Raw genomic sequence first — 26,701 nt, forward strand, 5'->3', positions numbered from 1 at the left:
TAACATCATAACACAAAGCATTACTTACGTGCGTGTGGTGATGCTGGAGTAAACAAACCTGTGCTGTCAGTTGTATAAAAGTATAGCACATACAATTATGTACGATTCATAATACTTGATAATAAATGACTGTGTTACTGGTCTATGTATCTACTATACTGCTTATCATTAGAGTGTACTCTTTCTACCTATTAAAAAAAAGTTTGCTGTAAAATGGTATGCCGTGTTACTCAGGCCACAGCTTCATACATCTCGTGTTTAACATGTCTCTTGATTGCATCCTTCTCTCTTGTGCATGATTTAATCTCATGTTGTTTTGTTCGCCGTAGCCCTTAAGCATACAAAATCTGCTACTAATATTGCCAGTAGGAGGATTGACCTGGAAATTAAATTAAAAGTGATTAAGGACTACAAAGGTGGAAAATCAGTGATGATTCTTGCTTTCTGGTTAAGCATGTCCCATTCCACCATGGCTATGGTCTTGAAGAACAAGAACAAAGTGATGGAAACTGTTAAAAGATCTGCTTTATTGAAGGCAACAAAACAAAACAAAATTCAAGAAGGGCCTTTATGAGACATGGAGAAACTTCTGATGACCTGAATTGAAGACCAGACACAAGTGTATAGCTCTCAGCATCGTGATAGCTACAGTCAAAGAAAAATGTGATGTTGAAAGAAAATCTGGACCCAGCCAAGATATTGAAATTACTGCCAGCTGTGGGTGGTTTAAACGATTTATTACATAATGTGAAGGTGAGTGGTGAGCCCTCAAGTGCTAATGTGAAAGCATCTGAAGAATTTTTGGAAACTAGGTAAGCTGATTATGGAGGAAATTTACTTGTCAGAGCAAATATTTGATATATGGCTGAAACCTCCATATTCTGGAAACTGATGCCTAAAAGAACTTTCATCCATAGGAGGCCCAAGTTAATGCTAGGTCTCCAGGCTTTTAATTTTTAAGGACAGGGCTAACAGTCTTGCTTGGGGGCAGTATTGCAGGCTACAAATTGAAACCTTTTGTGATCTGGCACAGTGAGAACCCCAGAGCCTTCAAGCATTGTCAATAAGTGTAGATTATCAATGTGCAACAGGAACAGTAAGAAACCATGGATGATTCAGCTTCTCTTCGAAGACGCCCTCCTGAATTGTTATGTTAGCAAAATGGGAAGTACTGTTTGGAGAATAACATACCTTACAAGATTTTGCTTATTGTTAATAATGCTCCCAGACATCTTCCTTTTACAGGTGGTTTTCATCCCATTCCAAAAGCGGTGTTTCTGCAAACACCACCTCTTTTATCTAACCAGTGGATCAAGGAGTTATAATAGCTTTTAAAGCCTCCTACCCGAGGAGGATCTTTGCTCAGGCTATTGCTGCAAGTGAGGAAGACACTGAAAAGACACTGATGCAATTTTGGAAGGATTACAGCATCTACTAGGATTACAGACTTCAAAGGATTTGCCAAGGATGAAGAGATCACAAAAATCACCAAGGCTCTGGTTAGATGGCAAACAACTTTAACCTGGGTGAGGATAAGGATGACATTGAGGAGCTCTTGGAGGTGGTTCCTGAGGAATTGATAATGAGAAATTGTTGGAACTGGAGCAGGAATGCAGGAAAACATAGTAATCTCTCTGATATTGCTACCAATAATTTCTTTTTGGATATATCTCCTCGGGCAAGAGAAACAAAAGAAAAAATAAACAAATGGGACTACATCGAACTGAAAAGTTTTTGCACAGCAAAGGAAACCATCATCAAAACGAAAAGACAACCTACTTAATGGGAGAAGATATATGCTTATGGTACATGTGATAAGAGATTAATATCCAAAATATATAAAGAATTCATACAATTCAACAGCAAAAAAAAAAATCCAATTAATAAATGGGCAGAAGACCTGAAAAGATATTTCTCCAAAAAGAAAATACACATGGCCAATAGACATATGAAAAGATGCTCAAGTTCACTAATCATCAGAGAAATGCTATGAGGCAAGAAGAAAAGACTGAGGCAAGAGAAAAAGAAACTGCAGGAGAAGAGGAGAAGAACCCCCAAGAAAATTCACAGTGAATAGTTTAGCAGAAACTTTTGCAGACCTCAACAAGCTCCTTAAAAATTTTGAAAACATGGACCTCAACACCAAAAGATTTTCATTAATAGAAATGTTCATGGTTTAATAATCTGCTTACAAGTAAATCTATGATGAAAAAAACAAACCAAGGAAACCACCATGGATATACTTCTGAAAAGAGTGACACCTCCTTAGTAAGAGTCTAAAGCCAGGTCCTTTAGAAGGTATTCCAGAAGAAGCCATTGTAATCATAGAAGATGACAGCCCCATGCCAGTTATTGCCCCTGAAGACCTTTCAGCAGAATAAGATATGGAAGTTGAAGACAGTGATAGTGATGATGCTGACCTTGTGTGAGCCTAGGCTAATGCATGTGTTTGTGTCTTAGTTTTTAACAACAACAACAAAAAAGCTTAAAAAGTAAAAGTAAAAATGAATAATAGAAAAAGATAAGGATATGAAGAACAATATTTTTTGTATAGTTGTACAGTGTGTATTTTCAGCTAAACGTTATTACAAATTCAAAAAGTAAAAAATTTTAACAGTTTGTGAAGTGTTACAGTAAGCTGAGGTTAATTTATTATTAAAGAAAAAAAACTTTTTAATTAGCCTAAATTGTATGGTATTTATTATAAAGTATACAGTGTATACTATAGCAGTATACAATAATGTCCTAGGCCTTCACATTTACTCACCATTCACTCACTGACTCACCCATGGCAACTTCTAGTTCTGTAAGCTCCATTCATGGTAAATGCCCTATACAGATGTACCATTTTTTATCTTTTATGCAACATTTTTATTGTGCCTTTTTTATGTTTTTGGTATGTTTGGATACACAGATATTTACCATCGTGTTACAGTTGCTTACAGTATTCAGTATAATGCATTCTGTACAGATTTGTAGCCTAGGAGCAATAGACTATACCATATAGCTAAGATATCTAGTAGGCTATACCATCTAGGATTGTGTATATGCATTCTTTGATGTTCACACAATGACAAAATCACCTAACAATGAATTTCTCAGAAGGTATCCTTGTCAATGTACAATGTGCATGACTGTAATCAGAGAATGCATTCTGTTGGAAAAAAAGATCTCTAAATATATTACTTAATATTTTGGAGTAATAAAGTTTTAATGTATTTGGAAATTATAGTAGAATACCTTAAATATTATTATTTATCCATCATATCTAATATACTGTATGCTTAGAATTTGAGACCGAACTGATTATGTGCTGACCCTTTTGCATTACATATAAATTATTTTACTTTGGGGTTTTTTTTGTTTTTTTGTTTTTTGAAATTGATTTATTTTGTCAAGATCTGCTACTTCCTCCCAAGTAGCAGATCCAAGTTTATATTTCCCAGTGCTGTATATCTGTTGATTCAGTCAGAGATTTAGACATGGTTTTATACGCCTCACATTTCTCCTGAAAATTGTCTAGTAAAGTGAATTGTGTTTTTCTTATAAGAAACATTTTTGAATTGAAAGTTGTGTTTCTGATTTGGCATCCAGTAAATCAATGATCCTACCAGCAGTATGTCATAAAAAACAAATCTGTATAACCTTGAGTATATGTATAATTTAATACTTTTCTAAGTCATAGAAATTTGGAGATTAAGTCTTAGCTTAAAAGCTAAGGAAAGGACCTTAGAGATCATCTGTTATAGCTGTTTCATGATGTGCTTTGGGGCTCAAGACCCAAAGCACTACTTTTAGTTGCTTTATATATTTGAACTTCTACCAAATATGTTCTTTGATGGAAAAAATGGTGTATGTGGCAGGGGCGAATTGCATGCTTCTCATCTAGAGCAACTTCATTTTGCAGGTGATGAACCTGAGCACCAGAGCTTTAGGTTTTATTCATAGGCTAATCATTTCTTTATTCTGGGTCAAACCAGCATTTTAGATGTATCTGCTAATAATGTATAGTATAACCAGGGGTTCAGATTCCATCCTTGTAGCTTCCTAGCTGCATGTTCTTAGGCAAGTTACTGAACATTCCCAATCTCAGCATGCTCATCAGAAACAAAGGGAATTATTATATCCTTAGGATCATTTTCACTTTCTTAGAATTTAGAATGTGTCTGGAAAGATGATCTGGATTGACCATATCAGCATTTCAGAACATTCCATTAATTATTGGAGTTTTTTTAATGGACTTTGTGTCATCTAAATATGGAAGCCCCCTCTTTCCCAAATCCAACTATGACCTTTAAAAAATACTGCAAAATGAAACAAACATCTTTATTATCAAAGGAGAGAACACAGTAGTCACATTCCCTTTACTTTGGCAGTAATGAGGATTTCGATGGACTGATAGATCAGGCTTGGGGCTTTTTTCACCTTCTCATCCCACTCCAGTTACTACATAAGCCACCTAGAAACATCATTCAGGAGCTGAAGAATATAAGGAACAGAGATCGTTAGAGATAAAGTACAAGAGCGAATAACAGCATTGAAAGAATTAAACCATACAAAGTGGAATCTGAACTTAGCGGTCTTTTTGATCTTAAAGATTTGGCCTCACAGAGTGCTCGAGGAGTGATTATGAGAATTATTTCCTCTTTGGGTATTTCAACAGGGATTGCCCTACTAATCGATTTTTTAGTCACCTATAGTTTCCAGGGAATACAGGCTTTCACCCTGAGAAGATTTTTTTGTTCCAGAATTTTTCTTAAGAGACTCAAAGCAATAAAAGTATAGAGAAATTAAGTTTGAGCCTAAATAAAGGATTTTTCTATAGTGTCTTGATCATGTATCTAGTTGCTGGGTTTGTTTATTTGTTTTGATTCGGTTAGGTTTATTGTTTGCTATTAGGAAATAGCTTTGATATGTTGATTCTACCTTATTCTACCATCTTGAAGTATTATAAAGTTCAGTGTTGCATTTTATCTTGTTACTCTATTAAATACATATAAATGACCTTTTTTGGCAAATTACATTTTTAAGGGACTGAAGATAGAACATTTTAAACAACTATTTTTGTGTTTTTCCTTAGGTCTTAAAGAAAGTGCAGAAGAGTTAGTCAAAAACAAACTGGAAGGAAAGGATAAACTGACCCCTTGGGAACAATTTTTAGAGAAGAAGAAAGAGAAAAAGAGACTGAAGAAGAAACAGAAGGTATCAAGGATAATTACAACCAAATATTTATTGAACAATAACCATGTATCAGGAGGTACCAGGTGTTTAGCATCCATTGTTTCAGTGTGTAACCACTCACTGGAGTAGGCCCCATCACCATTTTGAGAGAAAGGAAAGAGAAAACCCAGTAGGTTACGTGTTTTCTGCAAAAACTACATAATGTAAAAGCCTGGTAAAAACCCAGAGCCACTTTAATTATTATGCTCTAATATCTTGCATTTACATGCTACCTAAATAAATTACATAGTTTAGTTGATATCTAGATGTAACAGAGGTTGATTATATTTTATGTTTTTTGAGGAAGAGAGGTGCATACAGACTTCTTAAGGAGATATACATATGGAAGTATTTAATGTGAATGAAATTTTTCTATACATTTCTATTTCTGCATTTTTCACTTTTCAGTGTTATATGGATCTTTTAACATCTTATTGTCATTAAGCCTTTTTATTAAGGTTATTTCCTCTGTGGTAATATGTTACGTATGAAAAATCTGATTTGACTCCCATGATTCAGGGATAACATATTTTTCAAAGTTAGAGTCCTTAGGAATGACAGAGACCACTTAATGGTTTTCGCCACTGAAAATACTCATCTTGTCATCAAAATACAGCATTCTGGCATTAAAGTCATTGCCTTAATATGATACCACTAATCACAGAACTTTACAACTTGAGGAATCTATTATTTCTAGTCCATCCCTCTTGTCTTACAGTTCTAGAAAATTAAGTAATTCGTTTGAGGATTCATAGCTTGTTAATGGCCAAACTCCAGCTTTCTCCAGTGTTCTTTCTACTATATTGTATTATCTATGTACTATGTAAGAATGTACATAATACAGCTGTGACCTTCAGTGCTTGTAAAATAGAGGGCTACAAAATTAAATGATGCAGTGGAGTAATTTTTGTACTCCTATTATGGTCAGTGTTGCTAGTAATGGATAGTGAAATGAGGAATGGGGTAAGAGCCCTGCCCCCATCGATATGCTGCCTTTCTTCTTCCCTAGAACTTCCTTTAAAACTGAGCAGTAAAATATTTTTTAAATGGAATAATTCCACAAGTTATTAAGCCCTCAGTTTCTTGAAAGACTTACAGGTAGGTCTTGATGGAGTCGGTTGTCACTTTCAGAGACCTTTAGCAAGTATTCTCTTCAATTTTCATTTGGTAGGCATTTTCCCTTCATTAGTCTAAGAATAGACTTTTTTTAAATCAATAACATTAAAAATACATTTATTAAGTGCCCAATTTGTTCTAGACTGAGTGCTACGTACTGGACTTGTGATTCCAGCAGAACCCTTCCAACACCACAGGCTCTCCATACATAAAAGAGTTTCAAGAATTTTCTTCAAGTTAAAATTATTTCCCCCCTTTTCCTCTCTGTGACTTCAATTTTGATATCGAGAAATTATTACTGAAGAAACGAATACATGTTTATGTGCCATAGTTTATATGGCTATAGTTTAGATCTAAAAAAGTTAAAGAAATGTGAGCAAATATGTAGTTAGATATATAAATATTGTATAATTTTTCTTACAAACATATTACTGCTGAATCTATTATAATAGTTTGGTGAAAAAATTCTTAGATGTCCTATATTTAAAAGGATATTAATGTCAAAACAAATACTGTTTAGAGCTTGGTGGGTCTTATTCAGCATACAGGATGATGTTTAGCAATATGCATCTGATAACTTTCATTTCTCCCAAAAGCTCTACATAGTTTCTTATAGTTATTAAGCATTCCATAAAATTTTGTTGAACCAACAAAAGAATGACTCAGATGGGAGTTATTCAGTAAACATCCATTTTAAAAACTGGTTTAATTTTAGATTGAACTATGTGATTTAAAATAAATGATGTATTATTTTTCTTCACATTTATGTGATGGTTCTTGTAATAAACTGTATATATTTTATATTCAACTTTAAGGCTCTTGCTGAAGAGGCCAGTGAAGATGAACTTCCCTCCGATGTTGATTTGAATGACCCATACTTTGCTGAAGAAGTGAAAAAAATGGGTAAGCCAACACACATTTGTAGTTTTCAGGTGGAATCTAAAGAAAAAAAGATGACATGGGTAGAAACAATAAAAGCTACTCATTCTTTTAAAATTCCTAGAATTTTTATACCTCCTTTAGTTCCTTATTAGTAGATCTGTCCTGTGGAGTATAACTGTTGATCAGATTAGGAAGTGTCATCCTATCTCCTATACATACAAGGAGTAATTTTAGTACAGGAAGCTTTTGAAAACTTGATTAATTTAACAGTTTACTGGGAATTTCTTTCCAGGACAGCACATACACTCCAGGTCTCTCTTTGCAAAAGGATATGAAGAATTAAAATGTTTATGTTTATGTGGATATGTTTATAAATTTTAAAAATTTTTTACATGTATATAAGCTTTTCTGCTGAAATATACAAAAACATCTATGCTTCATGTTACCCTTTTTGAGTTTATTTTGCTTCATTCTAACTAAAAGCCAGCTTCTTCCCCTTTTTTCTTGAATCTCTAAACTACCTAGTATCTGATTTCCTATTTCCAAGGAGCCTTGTTTCCATTGCATATGTACCACTCATTCTTCCCTGAATGCTTTCATTCTTACCTTTTTGATATGTGTAAAGTGTGTGATAAGGTTCAGGCCATACTTGGACGAGTCAGTTGCAGAGACCACTGTAAGCATTTTCCATTTGTTCTCATGGATTTTGCCTGATCCGATACCACACACACGAGCCCCAAAAGGCTTGCTCCTGGAGCAGCTCCAAGCTGGCATTGTAAAAGGAGAAGTATTTTATGAAGTTTCCCTGTTGCTTGTCCCTCGTGACTAGTGGGCCAGAATAGTTCTCAACAGGAAAGTCAAAATTGCTCAAAATTATTTCCTGGTTGTTATAGCCTTTTAGCACTGACATTTTATTGATGAAAAGGAGATCAAGATGAATAAAGTCTATTATAGCATGTGAGATTCTTAGGAATTGGAAAGGGAAATGGAAACTTTTCATGTTCTGCTTTTTATCATACCTGAGTGGTCATTTCTAGAAGATGATGGATTCTAGTCTTATCCTCTGATTTCAGGAAACCAAGTTTATTACACAGAGAAATGCAAAGCATTATAGTTTTTTTTGTTCTCATTCCAAAGTGCTTCATTTGGCATGTGAAATCTGGTCAGATTGCAGAACTTACGATTCAAAGAGCAAATTAAATGGTTTGATGGCTCGGGGTAGCTTATTTCTTGGAATCAGCACATTTCAATTGTGAATAAGCTTTTTCTAAAGTCAGTCTCAGAAGTTCCAAGGGAAAGTATAAATAAAATTTGCTTGCTTTCAATATACTTTTTATTTCAGAATACTCATAGGAGTAATTATTTATATCTGGGCTTAAGTTGTTTTCTTAAAGCAAAAGAATAACAGGCTGAAAATATTTTTTACATAAAACTTATGACCAAAAAAATAGTATCTTGCCATGTTTGTTTATTCATTCTATCAATAAATATTTTGAGTGCCTACCAGATGCTGGGTACTCTGCTAGGCGAGAGATAAAGCAGTAATAACACAAGCAAGGTTATATTCCTTGAGAAGTCTATGGTTTTAGGGAAGACATACTAAACAGGTTAACAAATAAGATTATGAGAAGATGGTGTTTTAAAGGAAAAATAAGGTAATATAAAGGCTATAATGAGGAGGAAGAAGGAGAGTAGCTACTTTACATAGGGTAATTAAAGAAGGCTTCTCTGAGATGGTGACATTAGAGCTGAGACCTGTAGAATGAGAAGAAATCAGGCATAAAGAGCTGGAAGAAGAGCATTGCAAATGAGGAAAAAGTGGGTAGAAAGGCTGTGGGGTGAGAACTTGTGTTGGAGAAATTGAGACATCAGTATGGCTGGAGCATGGTCAGAGAGGGAGTTTGGTATGAGGCTAGGCTGGACAAAGGACTGACCCTGCAGGGCCTTGTTGTCATGGTAATAAATTCTACTGACAGTGGAAAGCCACTGAAGGGTCTTTAAGCACGGATGGGACATGATCTGGTGTATATTTGAATGTATTACGCTGGTTCCTGTGAAGAGAATAGATTGAATAAAGGCATTGGTAAGAACTGGGAGACTAGGCTTTTGCAGAGCTCTAGAAGAGAGATAAGGGCTGGTTTAGGTGGCATGCCAGTAATAAAATTGAAGGAGAAAAGTGAGTGGAATTCTAGATAATTTTGGAGGTAGGCTTGTTGGCATACTTGGATAAGGAAGAAATTTAGCATAACTCCTAGAATTTTTGTTTGAGTCTCTTAAAGAAAGTTCTTACGTTTACTGGGTTAAGAAAGAACAAGCTTTGGGTGAGAAGTAAGGTCAGTAGGTTCATTTTGGGTATAATTGCTTTGAAATATCAATTAGATATCCAAATGGAGGTAATATCTGGGAGATATACCGAGAAGTCACAGTGTAAATATAGACTTAGAAGTCAATAAAACAGTATTTCAAACCATGGGACTGGAAGTAGAAAGCATTGATGAGAGGAGAGTACAAGATTGGACCCTGAGGTCAGTTACCTTCTAGGTAGTACCTAGAAGGTAGAACGCTTAAGAAACTGAGAAGGAGCAACATTAATGTTTAGCAGGGCATATAGTTAAGTGTCATGGTTGAGCAGTTTTTTATAAGTATTTATTTGAGCCAGAAGGACAGAGACATTTTAAGCCAGATGGACTTGAGTACATTTATAACACCTTTGCCCTAGGCAATCCCATAGAGCTGAACTTATACACTTCAAAATATGGAGGAACTGAGTTCATTTGATTGATGCCAAATCTGGTGTTTGGATAGGGTTAGGAGCCAATTTGAGTACTAGAAATCTTTTCTGTTTCCTTCTCTTTTTTGCCCCTTACATTGTAAATTTGCTATAATTTTTCTACTTTTTTCTAAACTACAAACTTGATTTCAAATGAATTTTTAAAATGTAGCGTACTCTTAGAATGAAGTGAAAGTTATTTTCTTTTAGAAATGAAATATTAGAAAAACTTGCTTATTGTCTAATTACATAAATTTTTTAATAAGATTTTGTTTTTGAAAAAGTAAGAATGAAATAAAGCACATCACATGTAAATATACCCTATTAAAATGTATCCTTTGTCTTGACAACTGTAGAAGTTTGATAAACCCACCGTGAAAATTTAATAATATGGTACCCATATTTGATTCATTCAACGAGTATGTTGAGTGCTTACCATGTACTGCTCACATTATGTTGTTTTACAGTTTACAAATGCTTTTATGTGCATTCTGTCCTCTAAACCAAACTTCAGCCCACTTTATAGATGAGTAAACTGAAGCTCAAGAAATATAGTGAATTGCACAAGGGCTAGTGGTCAGTATTAGAACCTAAATCCTAATGAGTTCCCTTTATTTCTTGTAATCCTGAAAGTATATTGTATAGATCAAAGCCAGAGCCAGGACCCATATGTATAAGAGCTGAACACAAGGAACTGCTAGATTGCCAAGCAAAGCCAGAATGCCCAGGTCCAGAGGAAAATAACAGACTGCATCTGATTGTGCGCAAGTGATTTTGGATGCAGAAACTTGATGCAAAAAGAGTGAATCACTAGGGTATTTACCATTCCTGTATGGTCAGTACTGAGACCATATATACCCTCCAGTGAATTCTGTTAACCAGTTTCTCATAAGAAGTGCTTAAGTAAACCCTCTTAAGGAAGTTTTTTTATAGGAACACCTCTATGACATTACAAGTAATGGAGAATGGAACAGATAGTCCTTTTATAGTTCAATTTTTTGCGACATCTTTTTCCATTGATATATCTGTTACATTTTTTGCATAAAAAAATAGTAACCACAGTAAGGATTGTTTAGATTTATTTTTTTAACTATAAAACTCTAACATCTGATTTCAAGTCTCTGTTAGTATTCAACTTATTAGAGTCAATCCATATGTACTTTTTGTAGCAGTCCCAAGAGATGTGGTTTCTTACTTGCCAAATGATTCATGAAAAATAAAGATAACATTTCAGAACAGGACTTTTATTTCCATACTTTTCTTCATTTAACTTAGGTCTGAAACTTTTCAAAGAGAAAAAATGCTTTTTGAAAAAAATAAATTAAGATGCGCCCTTTTAATATGATCTTGTTAACAGTGCAGAAAGGATCTCTACACGTTATTTATCTTTTGGCTAAACAGTTCAGTCTAGCACACAGTAAATTTTTCATGAGCAAAGAAATTTTCATCACGCTAAAATTGGATATCATTTTTAACCTTGACCATCTTGGAGCTTCTTTTTTTCCTCCCTTGCTACAGTCTTCCTTTCAAGTTTATTTTTATGACTTTTCACCAGGTTATTATAAAATCCGGAACAGTTCATTGTGGGCTCTTTGAAATTATTTCCCACAGCTGTATGCGAAGATCTTTATCTCCTTTTTGTATTAATCATACACAGCCTGATTTTTTTTTCCCTGTCATAGAATGATCTTCTATATATGTCACTTGTCCATTCACTTCAAAAGAAGCTCTTGCCTTAAGAGCATAGGAGCAGAGGTAAACTTACAGTGTGGGAGTCAGACCCTAAGAAAGTGAAACTTTGATGATATTTATAAGTACATGCACAAATTTAAAACAGAAAAAGGTAAAATCTTAAGATATATCATTCCCTAAAAACCATTGAAATAGCAATAAAGATTTTCATTTTAGGGAGAGAGGCTGCATATAATAATGTTTATTGGAAATGCAGACAAATGCCTTGGGAATAGTGAAGGGTGAACCTGGCAGCATGTTTATTCTGGCATGTTCTCTCGGCTGGGCATGGTTGCATAAGTACAGCAGGGACTTAATGCACATAGAGCAGTTTTAAATCCTTTTTGAATTTTAGGCTTTTTTTTTTTTATTCCCTAGTTCCAATTATTCAACCATCATTATATGTTCTGCGTATTTTACTTTGTTACTTCACATCAAAATGCATTTTAAATAGAAAGGGCTGTTACAGAAAGAATGACATTTGATAGTGAAGGAGTGTAGTGTAGTGGTTAACAGTAGAGGGCCTGAGCCAAGGTGCTTGGATGTGAATTACAGTTCCTTTACTTACTAAACTTCAAACAGATTATTTAATCTCTCTGTGCTTCAGTTCCCTCATCCACAGAATGAAGATTATAGAAAATAAGAATCTATCTCATAGCACTGTTGTGAGGATTAAACTAGTTAATACATGTAAAGTGAATAGAACAGTACTACTGCCTGACACATACTAAGTGCTGTGTAAACATTACTTGTTATTACTTTAGAGACTGTTGGTTTCTCTGAATTGGAAAGACAGAACACAGCTTATCCAAAAAAGACAGTGTCTGGCAGTACAGAGAAAACTGATACTGTGTTTTAACATCCTAGAGTAATAGAACATGGCTTTTTAGGATCAGAACCTTCTTATTTTTCAGACTTAATATTCCATACCTTAGCACCCTGAAGTCAATTTCCCTTGAACCCCTATCACTCCAATAGACACAAAATAGGAAGAAAAATTAAGGCATCAATATGATCACTAAGGAACCCAAGACATCTTTATTTATATATATACATACATGTGTGTGTGTGTGTGTGTGTGTGTGTGTGTGTGTGTGTAGTCAGACTATCGTAACAATAATAGCAAGCATTGTTTAGTACCATATTCCAGGCATTAACTAAGCTCTTCACATTTACTAATTTATTTACTCCACAAGAACCCTGTAAGGTAGGTGCTATTATTATAATCCCCATTTCACAGATAAGGACACAGGCACAAACTGCCACAGCTAGAATGTGGTAGAACCAAGATTTAAACCCAGGCCAATTGCTCCAGAGTCAAGTGCCCTTAACTGCTGCTGCACATTATTATCTCTCATGCAGGACGAGACCATCTCATCTAACATCTTGTGGTCTCCAAGAGTTCTGGAGACCCTAGAAATACAAGCAGTTTTCCAATCAGAACTTACTTTTATCATAAGTAATTTTGCCTGATAATAGAGCTAGAAAGTTAACCAAAGATCAAACTTGTCTTTAGAAAAAGAGAAAGGGTTTTGTTAAACTTTTACTTACAGGTAGTTACTGTCAAATTGTTATTATAAAGATGAATTTTTCATTTTGCAGATGAGTTTTTTAATACAGAGTTTTAAGAGTTTATATATTCAAATCACTCGTTTGGTTTTTTGGGTTTTTTTTTCCTTTGTGATTTCCTGTATTCTTATGGTAAGAAAATATTTTTATTTAAGATCAGGTAGCTATTCTCCTGTATTTCCTCATATGATTTTTTTTTCTTAATGTTTAACTCTTTAATCCATCTTTAATACATTAAATTTAACTCTTTAATGCATTTTATTTGCCCATACACTTTAAGGTGATACTTTGATTTTTTTCTTCCAGAACAAAACAAATTGCTCAGTACCAATTATTGAATAATCTCTTCTTTTTCCAGTGATGTACGATGATATATTTTATTATATACTAAGCTATACCGTTCTGTTTTTCTCATAAATAGTTCATTATTTTTTGGATATTTTCACTCTGTAGTACATTTTAGTATACTGTATCACTATTGTAGCTAATCTAGTTAATCTTTGCAAAGATTTCCTTGAATGAAATTTTATGTAGAATTTCATTAAATATATGTATTTTATTATGAATGAATATTGAATTTTATCAAATCTTCTATATCTCTTAAAATGATCTTATGGTTTCTCATTCTTAGTTGATGATATATAGCAAAAAAGTATATAATTACTTTCAGAAGAAATTACTTCTTTATAGTAATCAGTCACTCCATCCAGATGTATTGTATTTATATCACTCATAGTCATTTCTCAGTAATGTTTTTTTACTTTATCTGGTTTCTATACATCTATTGATAAAATTATTCGTAGATACTTGCATTTTTGTTCCTAGTTTAGACATTGTTGCTGATAGACTTATAATTTTTAAACCTCCTATGTTGGTTTATTGTGCCAGGTATAAAAGAAAAGGAAAAATCAATGAAATCTGCAAAAGATAGCATATCTCCAGAAGAAGATGCCGAAATAGAAAAACAAAAGGTAAAACATGATTATTGTTACATAATCAGCCAATAGTTGATATGTACAATTTAAATGAAATTATCCACATGAATTTCTATTATCCCTCTCTAATAAAAAAAATAAGTTATTTTAACTAAAAATTTATAAGTAAATTGTAAAACACATAATTAAATATTTTAGTAGCACAATTTTATTTTTTTTTCTTTTAAGTTTATTGGGGTAACATTGTTTAATACAATTATATAATTTTCAGGTATACATTATAATTTGACATCTATATATTCTATTGTGTGATTACCACACAAAGTCCAGTTTCTTTCAGCTACCATATATTTGATCCCCTTTATCTCATCTACCTCTCCCCTCTTCCCCCACCCCCTACCCTCTGGTAACCACTGGTCCATTGTCCATGTCCATGAATCTATTTGTCCTGTTCATTTGTTGCTTTTAGGTTTATATCCCACATATAAGTGATATTATGTGATTTTCAACTTTTTCAGTCTGGCTTATTTCACTTAGCATGACTATCTCAAGGTCCATCCATGTTGTCACAAATGGCAGTATTTCATCTCTTCTTATGGCTGAGGAATATTCCATTGTATATATGTACCACAACTTCTTTAGCCAGTCATCTATCATAGGACACTTCGGTTGCTTCCATGTCCTGGCCACTGTGAGTAGTGCTGCTATGAACATTGGTGTGCAAATATCTTTTTGGATATGGGTTTTCAAGTCTCCGGGGTAAATACCCAGTCGAGGGATTTGCTGGATCATATGGTAAATCAATTCTTAGTTTTTTGAGAACCTCCATACTGTTTTCCATAGTGGCTGTACCAATTTATAGTCCCACCATCAGTGTGAGGGTTCCTTTTTCTCCGCATCCTCTCCAACATTTGTTATTACTTGTTCTGTTATTATAGCTATTCTAACATGTATGAGATGGTATCTCATTGTGGTTTTGATTTGCATTTCCCTAATAGCTAGTGATGTTGAGCATCTTTTCATATATTTGTTGGCCATTTGTATGTCCTCTAGGGAGAAGTGTCTCTTCAGGTCCTCTGCCCATTTTTTGATTGGATCGTTTGTTTTTTTGTTGTTATTGAGTCATATGAGTTCTTTGTATATTTTAGATATTAGACCCTTATCGGAGGTGTTGCTTGCAAATATGTTTTCCCATTTGGATGGTTGTCTCTTTACCTTGTCGATGATTTCTTTTGCTGAGCAGAAGCTTTTTAGTTTGATGTAGTCCCATTCATTTATGTTTGCTCTTACTTCCCTTGCCTTTGAGGTCAAATTCATAAAATCCTCTTTAAGTCCAAGATCAGAAGCTTTTTAGTTTGATGTAGTCCCATTCATTTATGTTTGCTCTTACTTCCCTTGCCTTTGAGGTCAAATTCATAAAATCCTCTTTAAGTCCAAGATCCTTAAGTTTAGTTCCTATGTTTTCTTCTATGTATTTTATTGATTCCGGTCTTATATTCCTTAATTCACTTTGAATTAATTTTAGTGTGTGGTGATAAACAACAGTCTAGTTTCATTCTTTTGCAGGTAGCCTTCCAATTTTCCCAGCACCATTTATTGAAGAGGCTCTCTTTTCTCCACTGTATGTTTTTGGTAGCAGCACAGTTTTAAAAGATCACCTTTTTACCAAACATTTCCCTAGCTAATACGAAGTTAAAATTTACCTCAAACCCAAGGCATGTCCTTTTGTGATTAAGAGGAAAATATCTTTTTATTAAAAACCCTTACTATAATAGACAAAAAAATACTACTCTTAAAACCTGAAAATAATATGGCCATAAGTTTTAATTTAATCTGAATCTGTCCTGTAATACAGACTTTGCTTTAATGGCTTGTCAAATGCTAATTTGAATTCTCTCTTTTTATTATTGTAAAAAATGTACAAAAATAAAGTCTTGGAAATGCAGTGAACCTTATCTTCAGTGACTCCAGAGATCCATGGCACAGAGTAATATGTACTTTTATTGAGGCAGGAATTGGTGTCAACAGCATCCCTGTGACTGACATTCACATTGGTATCTGCGAGTGAGCCTGACTGGTTACCTAAACTCTGCACTTTCATGGATATTTTCTGTTCTCCACTTGCTGCATGTAATGCTTGTAGAGTTAAGGTACACAAAGAAAACCTCTTTTGTGGAAAATGGTTCCATAAAGAAAGCCAACTATAGATGCCAGTGATGGAATTAAAGGAAATTAAAGCAGTTTAAAGTAGCAATATAGGAAGATTCACAAAAGTCTAGCAGCATACTCTGGATTTTTCTAGTATACATGGTTGTACTTGGTTCTTTAGGGTTCACATTTAATCCCATGGTCAATAGAAAAATACCTATTTAGTGGAAAAGACAATATATTAGATTTCAAAAGCAAATATTAAGATCCCGCCTTAATAGAATGTATTAGTATTGAAACAATAAAGGCAAAAGAACAGAGAAATTTCTTGTTAAAATACATATTTGAAAAGCATTTCGTATCAGAAAATTATCACATTTGCTATATTTAGTGTCATTGCTTAAAAAGACTAAAGTGAAAATGATAAATTTTTATATGGTTGACTTGGGGACTCATTTCTGCAGCCTACTAACCAGTGACACTGAGTGGTCTGGTATCTAAAAACAAACTTTCACTCCTCTCCTGTTCTCAGTGATTTTGCTTCTAAAGATTTTACTTTATTGCTGTACAAAGGTCTCTGGGTTTCTTTATGAGTTTCAGTAATCTACTATCAGTTTATGGATGACAGATGTTATCCTGGAGCATTGATGACTAAGTTCTTTCCTAGAGGGGATTTCTGTTCCCCATACTCCTGTTTGGGGGGAAAAAACACTGTTGTATATTTGAACTTTTTTTTTTCCTTTTTATAGGCTGAAATGGCTTTGCTCGTGATGGATGAGGAAGAAGAAAGCAAGAAACACTTCAATTACAACAAAATTGTGGAGCACCAGAATCTGAGCAAAAAGAAGAAAAAGCAGCTTATGAAAAAGAAGGAATTATTAGAGGATGACTTTGAGGTAACCAGGGACAAAAATCATTAGCCTTTTAAAGCTGGCGTTGAATCTAAAGTCAGCTCTAGAGATGAAAATTGAGTATAGTCAAAGTTAGCCTTGACATGTCTTAGGGAGGACCATAGTGCCAGCGCTACCATCTTTTAGTCTTACCCAGCCAGTTCATTCCCAGGTGGATCAAATCACTTTTCCTTTGGTTGAGCACTAGGTGAAGCAGTTGGCTTGTATTTTGGTAGCCCTGTTACACCCTGTTGTATAGCTTTTAATGTTAGAATCACATGCAGTACGATGCTCACTCTGGGAAAGATATACATAATTAAGTCCAACTGTGAAATAGCAAGTTCACATCACATTGTCACACTGTCATTGTGGACAGTGGTCAGTGCAGTAACCTAAGCTTTTTTAATTGCTCTATTTCTTATTTCTGTTGCGCCCTCATTTCCCTCTTTATTTGCTAAGTCCATATTCCTAATGACCACACAGTCCCTGAACAGACAAGCTCTGAAGAGCTATCAGGAACTATTTAATGACTTCCAACCTTTAATGTGGAAGAATAGACCCAGAAGAACATGGGGGTAATTTTGAATTTGCAAAGGATGAAAAGGAGCATACAGTTAACTTCTACGTAACATATAGAGAACTTTGAGGCCACTCTGTAGCTCCAATTTCTCTAAGTTGGTTCCATGTATGTGGCTGTTCCACTGAACTTTTCAATGAATGGTGTTCTTATGAAAAAGTTAAAAGCAAAGAATGATTTGTTGTCAAATCTTCTATTATGAGAACTGTCTTCACACATTAATAATCATGAATAATATTTTTATTTTGTTGGTGGTGGTGGTGGAAGTATCACATCTGTTGTCTTTACTATAACTATGTGACTTTATGATCCATATCTAGGTACATACTCATCTTTCCTGTGAGAATGATGGGTGGCAGTGAATCATGCTCCCTTTCTTGCTGGTCACCCCTGTGTCTGGCAACACTCAAAAGCCTGGCTGGAGTTAAGGATATGCTCTTAAATGTGAAACCACAGTGTTTTTGTAGAAACAGAGATAAATTTGGGGCTTGTATCTGATCAGATCTTGGTCATAAGGGTGCCTTCTTTTCCATAGTAATCTAAATCTTTTGATCTATAATCACCCTCAGTAGCTACTCATTTTGGTACCAAGGGTAAAGGTTTTTTAGATGTACTTCAAATGCAGTGACTTTACATAAAACTCCAGTAGGACATACTGTCTATGGCTTAATTATCCCAGCCAGGAACAATTCAGACTGTAAGCATGGGGAAGCTTGCCTTAGGGAACCATTTCTATAGTTACTCAGTCTAAGTGGCCAGTGTAAATACAGGCATCTATATATATAGACTCTTTCAAGGATATTGTCATTGCATGATAAGGACAGTGTGCCCTGCACGCTGTAGTTTAAAAGTAGGCTTAAAACTCCATTGAAGATCTGTGAAAAAACAATTTTCTGATGAATATATGCAGAATGCTCACAGTTTTATTTTATGTAATCAACAACTCACTGACTTGAAATTTGGCCCTATTTTGGGGCCTTTTGGTTTACTAATTTAATTTTTTTTTTTATTTTCCTTTTGGATTTATAGGTAAATGTTAAGGATGCACGGTTTCAAGCAATGTATACTTCGCACTTGTTCAATTTGGATCCTTCAGATCCCAATTTCAAGAAAACAAAAGCTATGGAAAAAATCCTTGAGGAGAAAGCCCGGCAGAGAGAACAAAAAGAACAAGAACTTACTCAGGCAGTAAAGAAAAAAGAGAGTGAAATTCAAAAGAAATCACAAAAGAGGTCCATTGATCCTGCCTTGTCAATGTTGATTAAATCCGTAAAAAACAAAACAGAGCAGTTTCAAGCAAGAAAAAAACAAAAAGTCAAATAATTATATGTTGTTTCTTTTTGGATTCAGAACGTGTTCTAAAGTATATAGAAGTGATGGAATATTTATTGGGGAAAAGCTACCTTTCAAGAATATGAATAGTCTTATTCTGGCCATTGTAAAATTTCTTTCATGTATTGCAGACTAATTGTGGATGATCAACAGATTTGTGCTCTGTATTTCTACAGATTAGTCATAATTAATTCAACCTGAATTATAGGATTTATAAAATGTTTATATTTTATGAAATTCAGTTTATACTAGTAGAAGATTACTCTACGTTAGCTTTATTTAAGACTCTACAATTCTATGTAAAAAGTAGAACAATGCCCAGTCTTAGGTCTAAATAAGATTTAAGAACAATTTTAAAATATGTATAAGCGATACATTAATTTCTCTAAAAGGCAGAAGACAGATTTAGATATCTATTTAAATAATTTATTTTTCTAGCCCTAAGGGATGGAAGCTAATAACTTTCTTTGTATTTTGGTCGTGTTTATTATAGTTTGTTTATGAAATTAATTTGTAAATAAAAGTACAAAACATTTTTATTTTGTATAGCAGTGATTTATTTCATTTCATACACCTTAAATAAACCACTATCTGGAAGAATCTCTGAAAAACTGTCCTCCTTAAAAGGACAACTCTATGAAGAGGCATTTCATTTCCAGGTTTGCATTACTCTTAATTGTATTTGAAATGTTCGTGAGCTCTGCAATGAATTTTTATTTATAGTAGCAGAAAAGTCTATCTGCTTTTCAGATTTTTGGAGTGCTTGGAAGGGTGGATATGTTACTATAAAATTTAAGGAATCTTAATTAAATACACCTTCAAGGCCTTAATACTCCTGGATCTCATTTAGTCTAGGTGTTATAACCTATTCACTGACCACTTAGGGAGAATAGGGTGTACTGTATTAACAAGTGAAAATAAAAATCAAAATAGTCACTTAGAACAAATAATAAATATGGTAACTTCTGAAAGGCAAGAGTTTGGCCAGGTTTGTGGTTAATAGTAATCGACATTTTTGGTACAAAAATTCAAGTCTACCAATGTAGTACATTTTTTCAAGAGCAAAAGGATTTAAAACTCAGAGTGATATCAGAATAATAAAAGTATATAAACAGTTTCTGAAAGAGGAAGAAACAGGACATTTAAATTGCTCATTATAACAGAGAGAAAAATGCAGAGTATTGTGCCTGGAGTTGTTTTTTTTTTCTTTCCCATAAAGCACTGAGATTGTTAGGTAATTCAGATGAATAAAACATTGTTCCTTTTGATCAGTGTGAACTTCCCAATATTTATCTACTTATAATTGAAAGATTATGAATCTTAATGTGTTTATGAATATAGTCTAAACAGTTATATAATTATTTATATTTCATTTATGCAAGGAAAAAGGCTTGTTTCCTTTAAACTGTTTAATTATAGTGTAGGGATTACTCAGAGTTTGATCTCAAGGTTCTTGTGAAACTTAGTCCTTTGGTTTTTTTATTGGTTTGGTTTGAGCTTTTGTTTTCGAGCCCATTGTTTTTAAGTCCCTGTATTTAGTTGTAAATCTCATTTTATTAGTCAAGCACATAATTGATTATAACAAGTAAATTGAGCACTTAAGTCATGCATAGCCCTGGCTCCTTTTCTCAAAGAATTAATATATTTTAGGTAGGGAAAAAAAGTCAGAATAGCATCATCAGGTACTGCACTAAATAAACATTCTACTTCAAGAATGCTAAGCTCTCAATAAATAATTGCTGGTTGTAAAACTCAGGATAAAGAATGGCCACTGTCACAATTCAGCAAACAATTTGAGGGTAGTTTGGTCACATTTATTTGGATTTTTATTATTGTAGGGACCATGAAGAATAAGTAGGTCAACAGTGTAGCATCCAGAAAGAGAAGTGACTCAATTCCAGTGAAGGTCTGGTTTCTCAGACTTTTATCAGTAGTCTCGGGGACCAGCTGTCATTGCTATTTACTCTCTGAGGGAGAAATGTTAGTAACATGAGCAGGAGAGTAATGACTACTCATTCCAAATCCTCTACTGAATAGACCAACAATAGACTTTTGCTCATTTGAATCACTTGGGGTGGAATTTTTAAAGTTCCAGTGGCCATCTGCATCCTATACCTATTAAATTGTATCTATGGGGTATGATCCAGCCAGCATTCTTTTATAAAGCTCTGCTGGTAATTCCAATGTTCAGACAATGTTGAAGACCACTACTTTAGAAGAAAAAAAAAAGCCCCAACTAATTGCCTTATGGCCCACCAGATCAGAGACAAATGAACTCAACATCAACTGTATCTATTAGCTCTTTCTGCTTAACAAACCACCCAAACACAGTGGCTTGAAACAGCAAACATATATTATTTCTTAGGAATATGTGAATTGGCTACACAATTAGGGTCTAGGCCAGCTCAGCTGCTGAGCTGGGACATGTTGGGCCTTCGCATGTCTGGGGCCTCAACTCAGATGACTGGGATAGAGAGGGGATCTCTCATCCTTAGTACAGCCTTCTTCACATGGTGACAGAAGGATTCTCAGGGGCAAGAGTGTAAGTCCAAATGCACAAGTACTTTTCAGGCCTCTGATAGTATCATATTTGTTATTGTCCCATTTGCCAAAGCAAATCACGGGCAAAATCAAAATCAGCAGGTAGCAAAGTCACAATGCAAAAGGTCATGTACAAAGAGGCACAATCAAATTGGGATTCATTATTAAAACAATCTACATAGTTTCTTTTTCCATGGAAAGGGATTCATTGTTAGTAAATATAAGGTTTTTCCAGTTTGGCAAGTACAAAGTTGCTATTCATGTGTAGGTGTTTGTGTACAAAGTTGTGTACAAGTACAAGTACAAGTTGTGTACAAGTACAAAGTTGCTATTCATGTGTAGGTTTTCTTAGACCGATATTTGGATGGAATCCTGGATCGTATAGTAAGTATATATTTAACTTTATAACAAACAGCAAAAAATTATTTACCATAGTAGCTGAACTGTTTGCATTCCCATCAAAAGTATAGGAGTTCTAGTTGCTCCACATCTTCAACAGTACTTGATATTAGTTTTGTTTTGTTTTGCCATTCTTATAATACTGTACTAGTATCTCATTTTTTTTCCAACTTTATTGAGATACAGACAGTTAGTTGCTCATATTTACATAGTACAATTCAATGAGTTTTTTTCAATTATAGTTAGCATACAATAATATATTAGTTTCGGTTGTACAGCATAGTGATTAGAGATCTATACAACTCACAAAGTGTTCACCCTACTAAATATAGTACCCCTTTTCCCTCTTGACATGTTTATTACAACATTGTTAACTATTTTTCTTATGCTATATTTTATATGTCCATGTCTATTTTGTAACTATCCATTTGTACTTCTTAATCTCTTTGCCCCTTTTCACTGTACCCCTTACTCCCCATCTAGTAGCCCTAAAAATATTCTGTTTCTATGAATTTATTTCCATTTTTGTTGTTTATTTTGTTCTTTAGATTCCACATGTATGTGAAATCATGTGATATTTGTCTTTCTCTATCTGACTTATTTCATCCAGCGCAATATCCTCTAGGTCCATCAAGGCAATACCTCTTTCCATCCCCTTCCTTTTAGTATGTGTGTGTCTTTTAATCTGAAGTGAGTCTCTTGTAGGCAGCATATGTAGGGGTCTTGTTTTCTTATTCATTCAGCCACTCTATCTTTTGGTTGGAGCACTTAATTCTTTTCTATTTAAAGTAGTTGTTGATAGGAATGTAGTTATTACCATTCTTTATTCATGTTTTTGATACATGATTTTCTTCTTAAAGAAGTCCCTCCAACATTTCCTGTAATACTGGCTTGGTGTTGAATTCCTTTAGCTTATTTTGTCTGGGAAACTCTTTATCTGTCCTTTGACTCTAAATGATAGCTTTGCTGGATAAAGTATTCCTGGTTGTAGATCCTGAGTTTTCATCATGTTGGATATTTTGTGCCAAGCCTTTCTCTCCTACATAGTTTCTTTTGGAAAATTAGCTGCCAGTCTTATGGGAGGTCCCTTGTAGATAACTAATTGTTCTTCTCTTGCTGCTTTTAAGATTCTCTCTTTGCATTTAACCTTTGGCATTTTAATTATAATGTGGACTTCTTTGGGTTAATCTTTTTTGAGACTCTCTGAGCTTCCTGGGGTTGTATGTCCATTTCCTTCACAGGGTGAGGGAAGTTTTCCATCATTATTTCTTCAAATAACTTTTCAACTTCTTGTTTTCCTTCAGGTACCCTTATGACACACATATTTTTACATTTAATTGCGTCCCATAGGCTCCTTAAATTATTAGTATACTCTTGGCTTCTTTTTTCTTGCCTTTCTGATTGAGTGTCCCTGCGCTTCCCCATCCTCTATATCAGTAGTTCGATCTTCTTTATTCACTCTGTTTATTCCATTTAATATACTCTTCATCTCAGATAATATGTTTTTCATTTCTGACTTGTTCCCTTTTATAATTTCCATTTCAATTTTTGTTTTTTTATCCCTTCGTTAACGTTCTCACTGAGTTGACTACTATTCCCCTAAGTTCATTGAGCATCTTTATAACCAGTGGTTTTTTTTAATTAATGTTTTTTATAGTGACATTGGTTAACAAAATCTGGTAAGTTTCACATGTACATTTTTAACAGTAAGGCATATATATATACACACACATATATATGCCATATATATATATATATATATACACACATTTTGCATTCACCTCCTACAGTTAGATTTCTGTCACCACATATTTGACCCTTTTTACCCCATCTATTACCCTCTTACCCTCTGGTAACCATTAGTCTATTGTCCATGTCCATGAGTCTCTATCCTGTTCATTTGTTGCTTTTAGGTTTATATCCCACATATAAGTGAATCGTGATTTTCAACTTTTTCTGTCTGACTTAATTCATTTAGCATGATTATCTCGAGGTCTACCCATGTTGTCGCAAATGGCAGTATTTCATCTCTTTTTATGGCTGAGTAATATTCCATTGTATATATAACCAGTGTTTTGAACTCTACATCTGTTAGATTACTTGACTCCATTATTCTTGGATATCTGTTCTGTTCTCTCATATGGTTCCTGCTTCTTTGTTTTCCCATTTTGGCTGCCTTTCCATGTCTGTTTCTATGTACTAAGCAAAGCTCCTAAGTCTCCCAGTCATTAGCATGGCTTTGTGTAGTACGTGTCCAGTGGCACAGTCCTGAGAGGGGTTCAGCTGCAGGCCAAGTTCGAACCCAGCCTGTGCACCTCTGGGGCCACCTGTTAAGATTCAGCAGCCAATGCATAGATGCTATGCTTATAGTTGCCCCAAGAGGCCACGCCAGAAGCCAAGCCCAGCCGCCACCAGTGTGAGTCTTGGCTCTGTTTAGCAAGGAGCATAGGACTTGTCAAAGACACAATTGGATGTTTGGCTTGGGTGGGGCTGTCACTGTGGTTTTAATTGGCATTTCTCTAATATCTTTTCATGTGCTTATTTACCATCCACATATTTCTTTGGCGAAGTGTCTGTTCAGAACTTTTGTCCACTTTGTTTTTAATTGAGTTACTTATTTTCCTGCTGTTGCGTTTGAAAGTTATTATTCATTTCGATACAAATACTTTGTAATAAAAATGATTGGCAAAGATTTCCCCCTGTCTATACATTTTTTTTAATTTTTAAGTTTAATTTATTCATTTTTTTCTTTTATGGACTGTCTCGTGGTGTCATACTTGAGAATATTTTGACTAACCCAAGGCTATGGATTATTTTCCCTATGTTTACTTCTAAAAGCCTTATAGTTTTATGTTTTACATTTAGGCCCATCCTACATTTTAATAAATTTTTGTGTAAGGTGTGAGGTTTCAGTTGATGATAAATTATTTTGCATAGGGATTCCCACCTCTCCAGCACCATTAGTTAAAAAGATAATTCATTCTCCATTTTCCCTTTGTATCAGTATCAAAAATCAATTGGTTAACTATCAAAACTCGACCAAGATGAAATAGATAGCCTGAATCGTCCTATAGCTATTAAAGGAATTTATAATTAAAAAGCTTGCAAAAAATAAATTCCCAGGCCCAAATGCCTTTACTGCAGAATTTTACCAAATATTTCAAGAATAATTAGCACCACTTATACACAATTTCTTGCAGAAAATAGAAGAAACACTTTTCAACTTACTTTATGAGACCTGTATATACTTGATACCAAAACCAGATAGAGACAGTAAAACTGCAGACTGATATTCATTGTTAATATATAGAAATGTGATTGATTCTGGAGAATCCATCTGTCTCATTAATTTAGGCATAAAAGTCTTCAGCAAAATATTAACAAATTGAATCCAACACTATTTAAAGAGAATTGCACACCGTGACCAATGGAGTTTAATTTCAGGTATGCAAAGCTGATTCATCATTAAAATCAGGCAATGTAATCCACTATATCAGCAGACCAAAGTAGAAAAATTATCAATTATGAGAAAAAGTATTAGACAAAATCCAACATCTATTTATGATAAAAACAAGTTTGGACTAGAGGGGAACTACCTAAACTTGATAAAGAGCATCTAGAAATAACCTACAATTAACATACTAGTGAAAGACTGATTGCTTTTTCCTAAGATGAAGAATAAGGCAAGGCTTTCTGTTTAACTATGTCTTTTATTTTCTATATTATGGTACTTTGACTGCTGTGGCCTTGCTTACTCTAGAGAGCCTGCCCTTCCCCTGGCTGGCCACTTCTTAGAAAGTGTAAATAACTTGGAGGCAAGCATGCCTTTCAAATGCACACCAACTAATCCAAAGCCCACACAACTAACTACATCCTTTATTGGGCTCCCACACTCTGGGCCACTATTCTCCTGCCCTAATCACCCTAGAACCAGGTACCAGACTACTAGAGACAGCTCTTATACTCTAGATCCTAAGGAAAGTCCAACTAGCCAGTCCTAAACCTGCTTATTTTGCTTCATCCATCCCTTCCCCAAAAAACCATAATAAAGGCTCTTCCCTACATTTTTCCCTTTTTTTTTCCCTTCTGACCAACCCCAGTGCTTCCCTCTTTCTAGGAAACTGAGTATAAAAATTTTCCTTCATGACAGTCATTTCTGTGTCTGCATGTCTTACTACATCTGGTTTTTAAAACTTCCAGTTACCTTGAAAGCAATGTCCACTCTTGCTATTCTAATTCAACACAATACTGGAAGATCTAGCCACTGAAACAAAGCAAGAAAAAAGTAAAGCATACAGATTGAAAAGAAAGAAATAAAACTGTCCCTATTTGCAGATAACATGATTGTCTACATAGAAAATTCCAAGGAATCTACAAAACACAAAAGCAAAACAAAAACTCAAACCAATAAATGAATTCAGTAAGATCACACCATACAATATCAGCACACAAGAATCAATCACATGTCTATATACTAACAATGAACATGTGGAAATTGAAATTGAAAACACAATTGTTTCAAAGAAAATATTTAGGTAAAAACTTACAAAAATATGTACAGAATTTATATGTTGAAAATTACAAAATGCTG

General features: G+C 34.3%; 1 protein-coding gene across 1 annotated transcript in view; it reads left to right on the top strand.

Annotated features, from left to right (window-relative positions):
- ESF1 (ESF1 nucleolar pre-rRNA processing protein) overlaps nt 1-19,706 on the top strand; it is a 60,045-nt gene extending 40,339 nt beyond the window's left edge. Inside the window, exons 10-14 of the mRNA XM_039874461.1 lie at nt 5,081-5,202; nt 7,152-7,239; nt 14,177-14,259; nt 17,121-17,267; nt 18,868-19,706. Coding sequence (XP_039730395.1) covers nt 5,081-5,202; nt 7,152-7,239; nt 14,177-14,259; nt 17,121-17,267; nt 18,868-19,161 — 734 coding nt within the window. The 3' untranslated portion in view covers nt 19,162-19,706. The remainder of the gene's footprint in view (nt 1-5,080; nt 5,203-7,151; nt 7,240-14,176; nt 14,260-17,120; nt 17,268-18,867) is intronic.
- Nucleotides 19,707-26,701: the final 6,995 nt, after the last annotated feature.

The sequence above is a fragment of the Pteropus medius genome, unplaced genomic scaffold (genome assembly GCF_902729225.1).
Source record: "Pteropus medius unplaced genomic scaffold, Ma_sr-lr_union100, whole genome shotgun sequence".
In the NCBI taxonomy this organism is placed as follows: Eukaryota; Metazoa; Chordata; class Mammalia; order Chiroptera; family Pteropodidae; genus Pteropus; species Pteropus medius.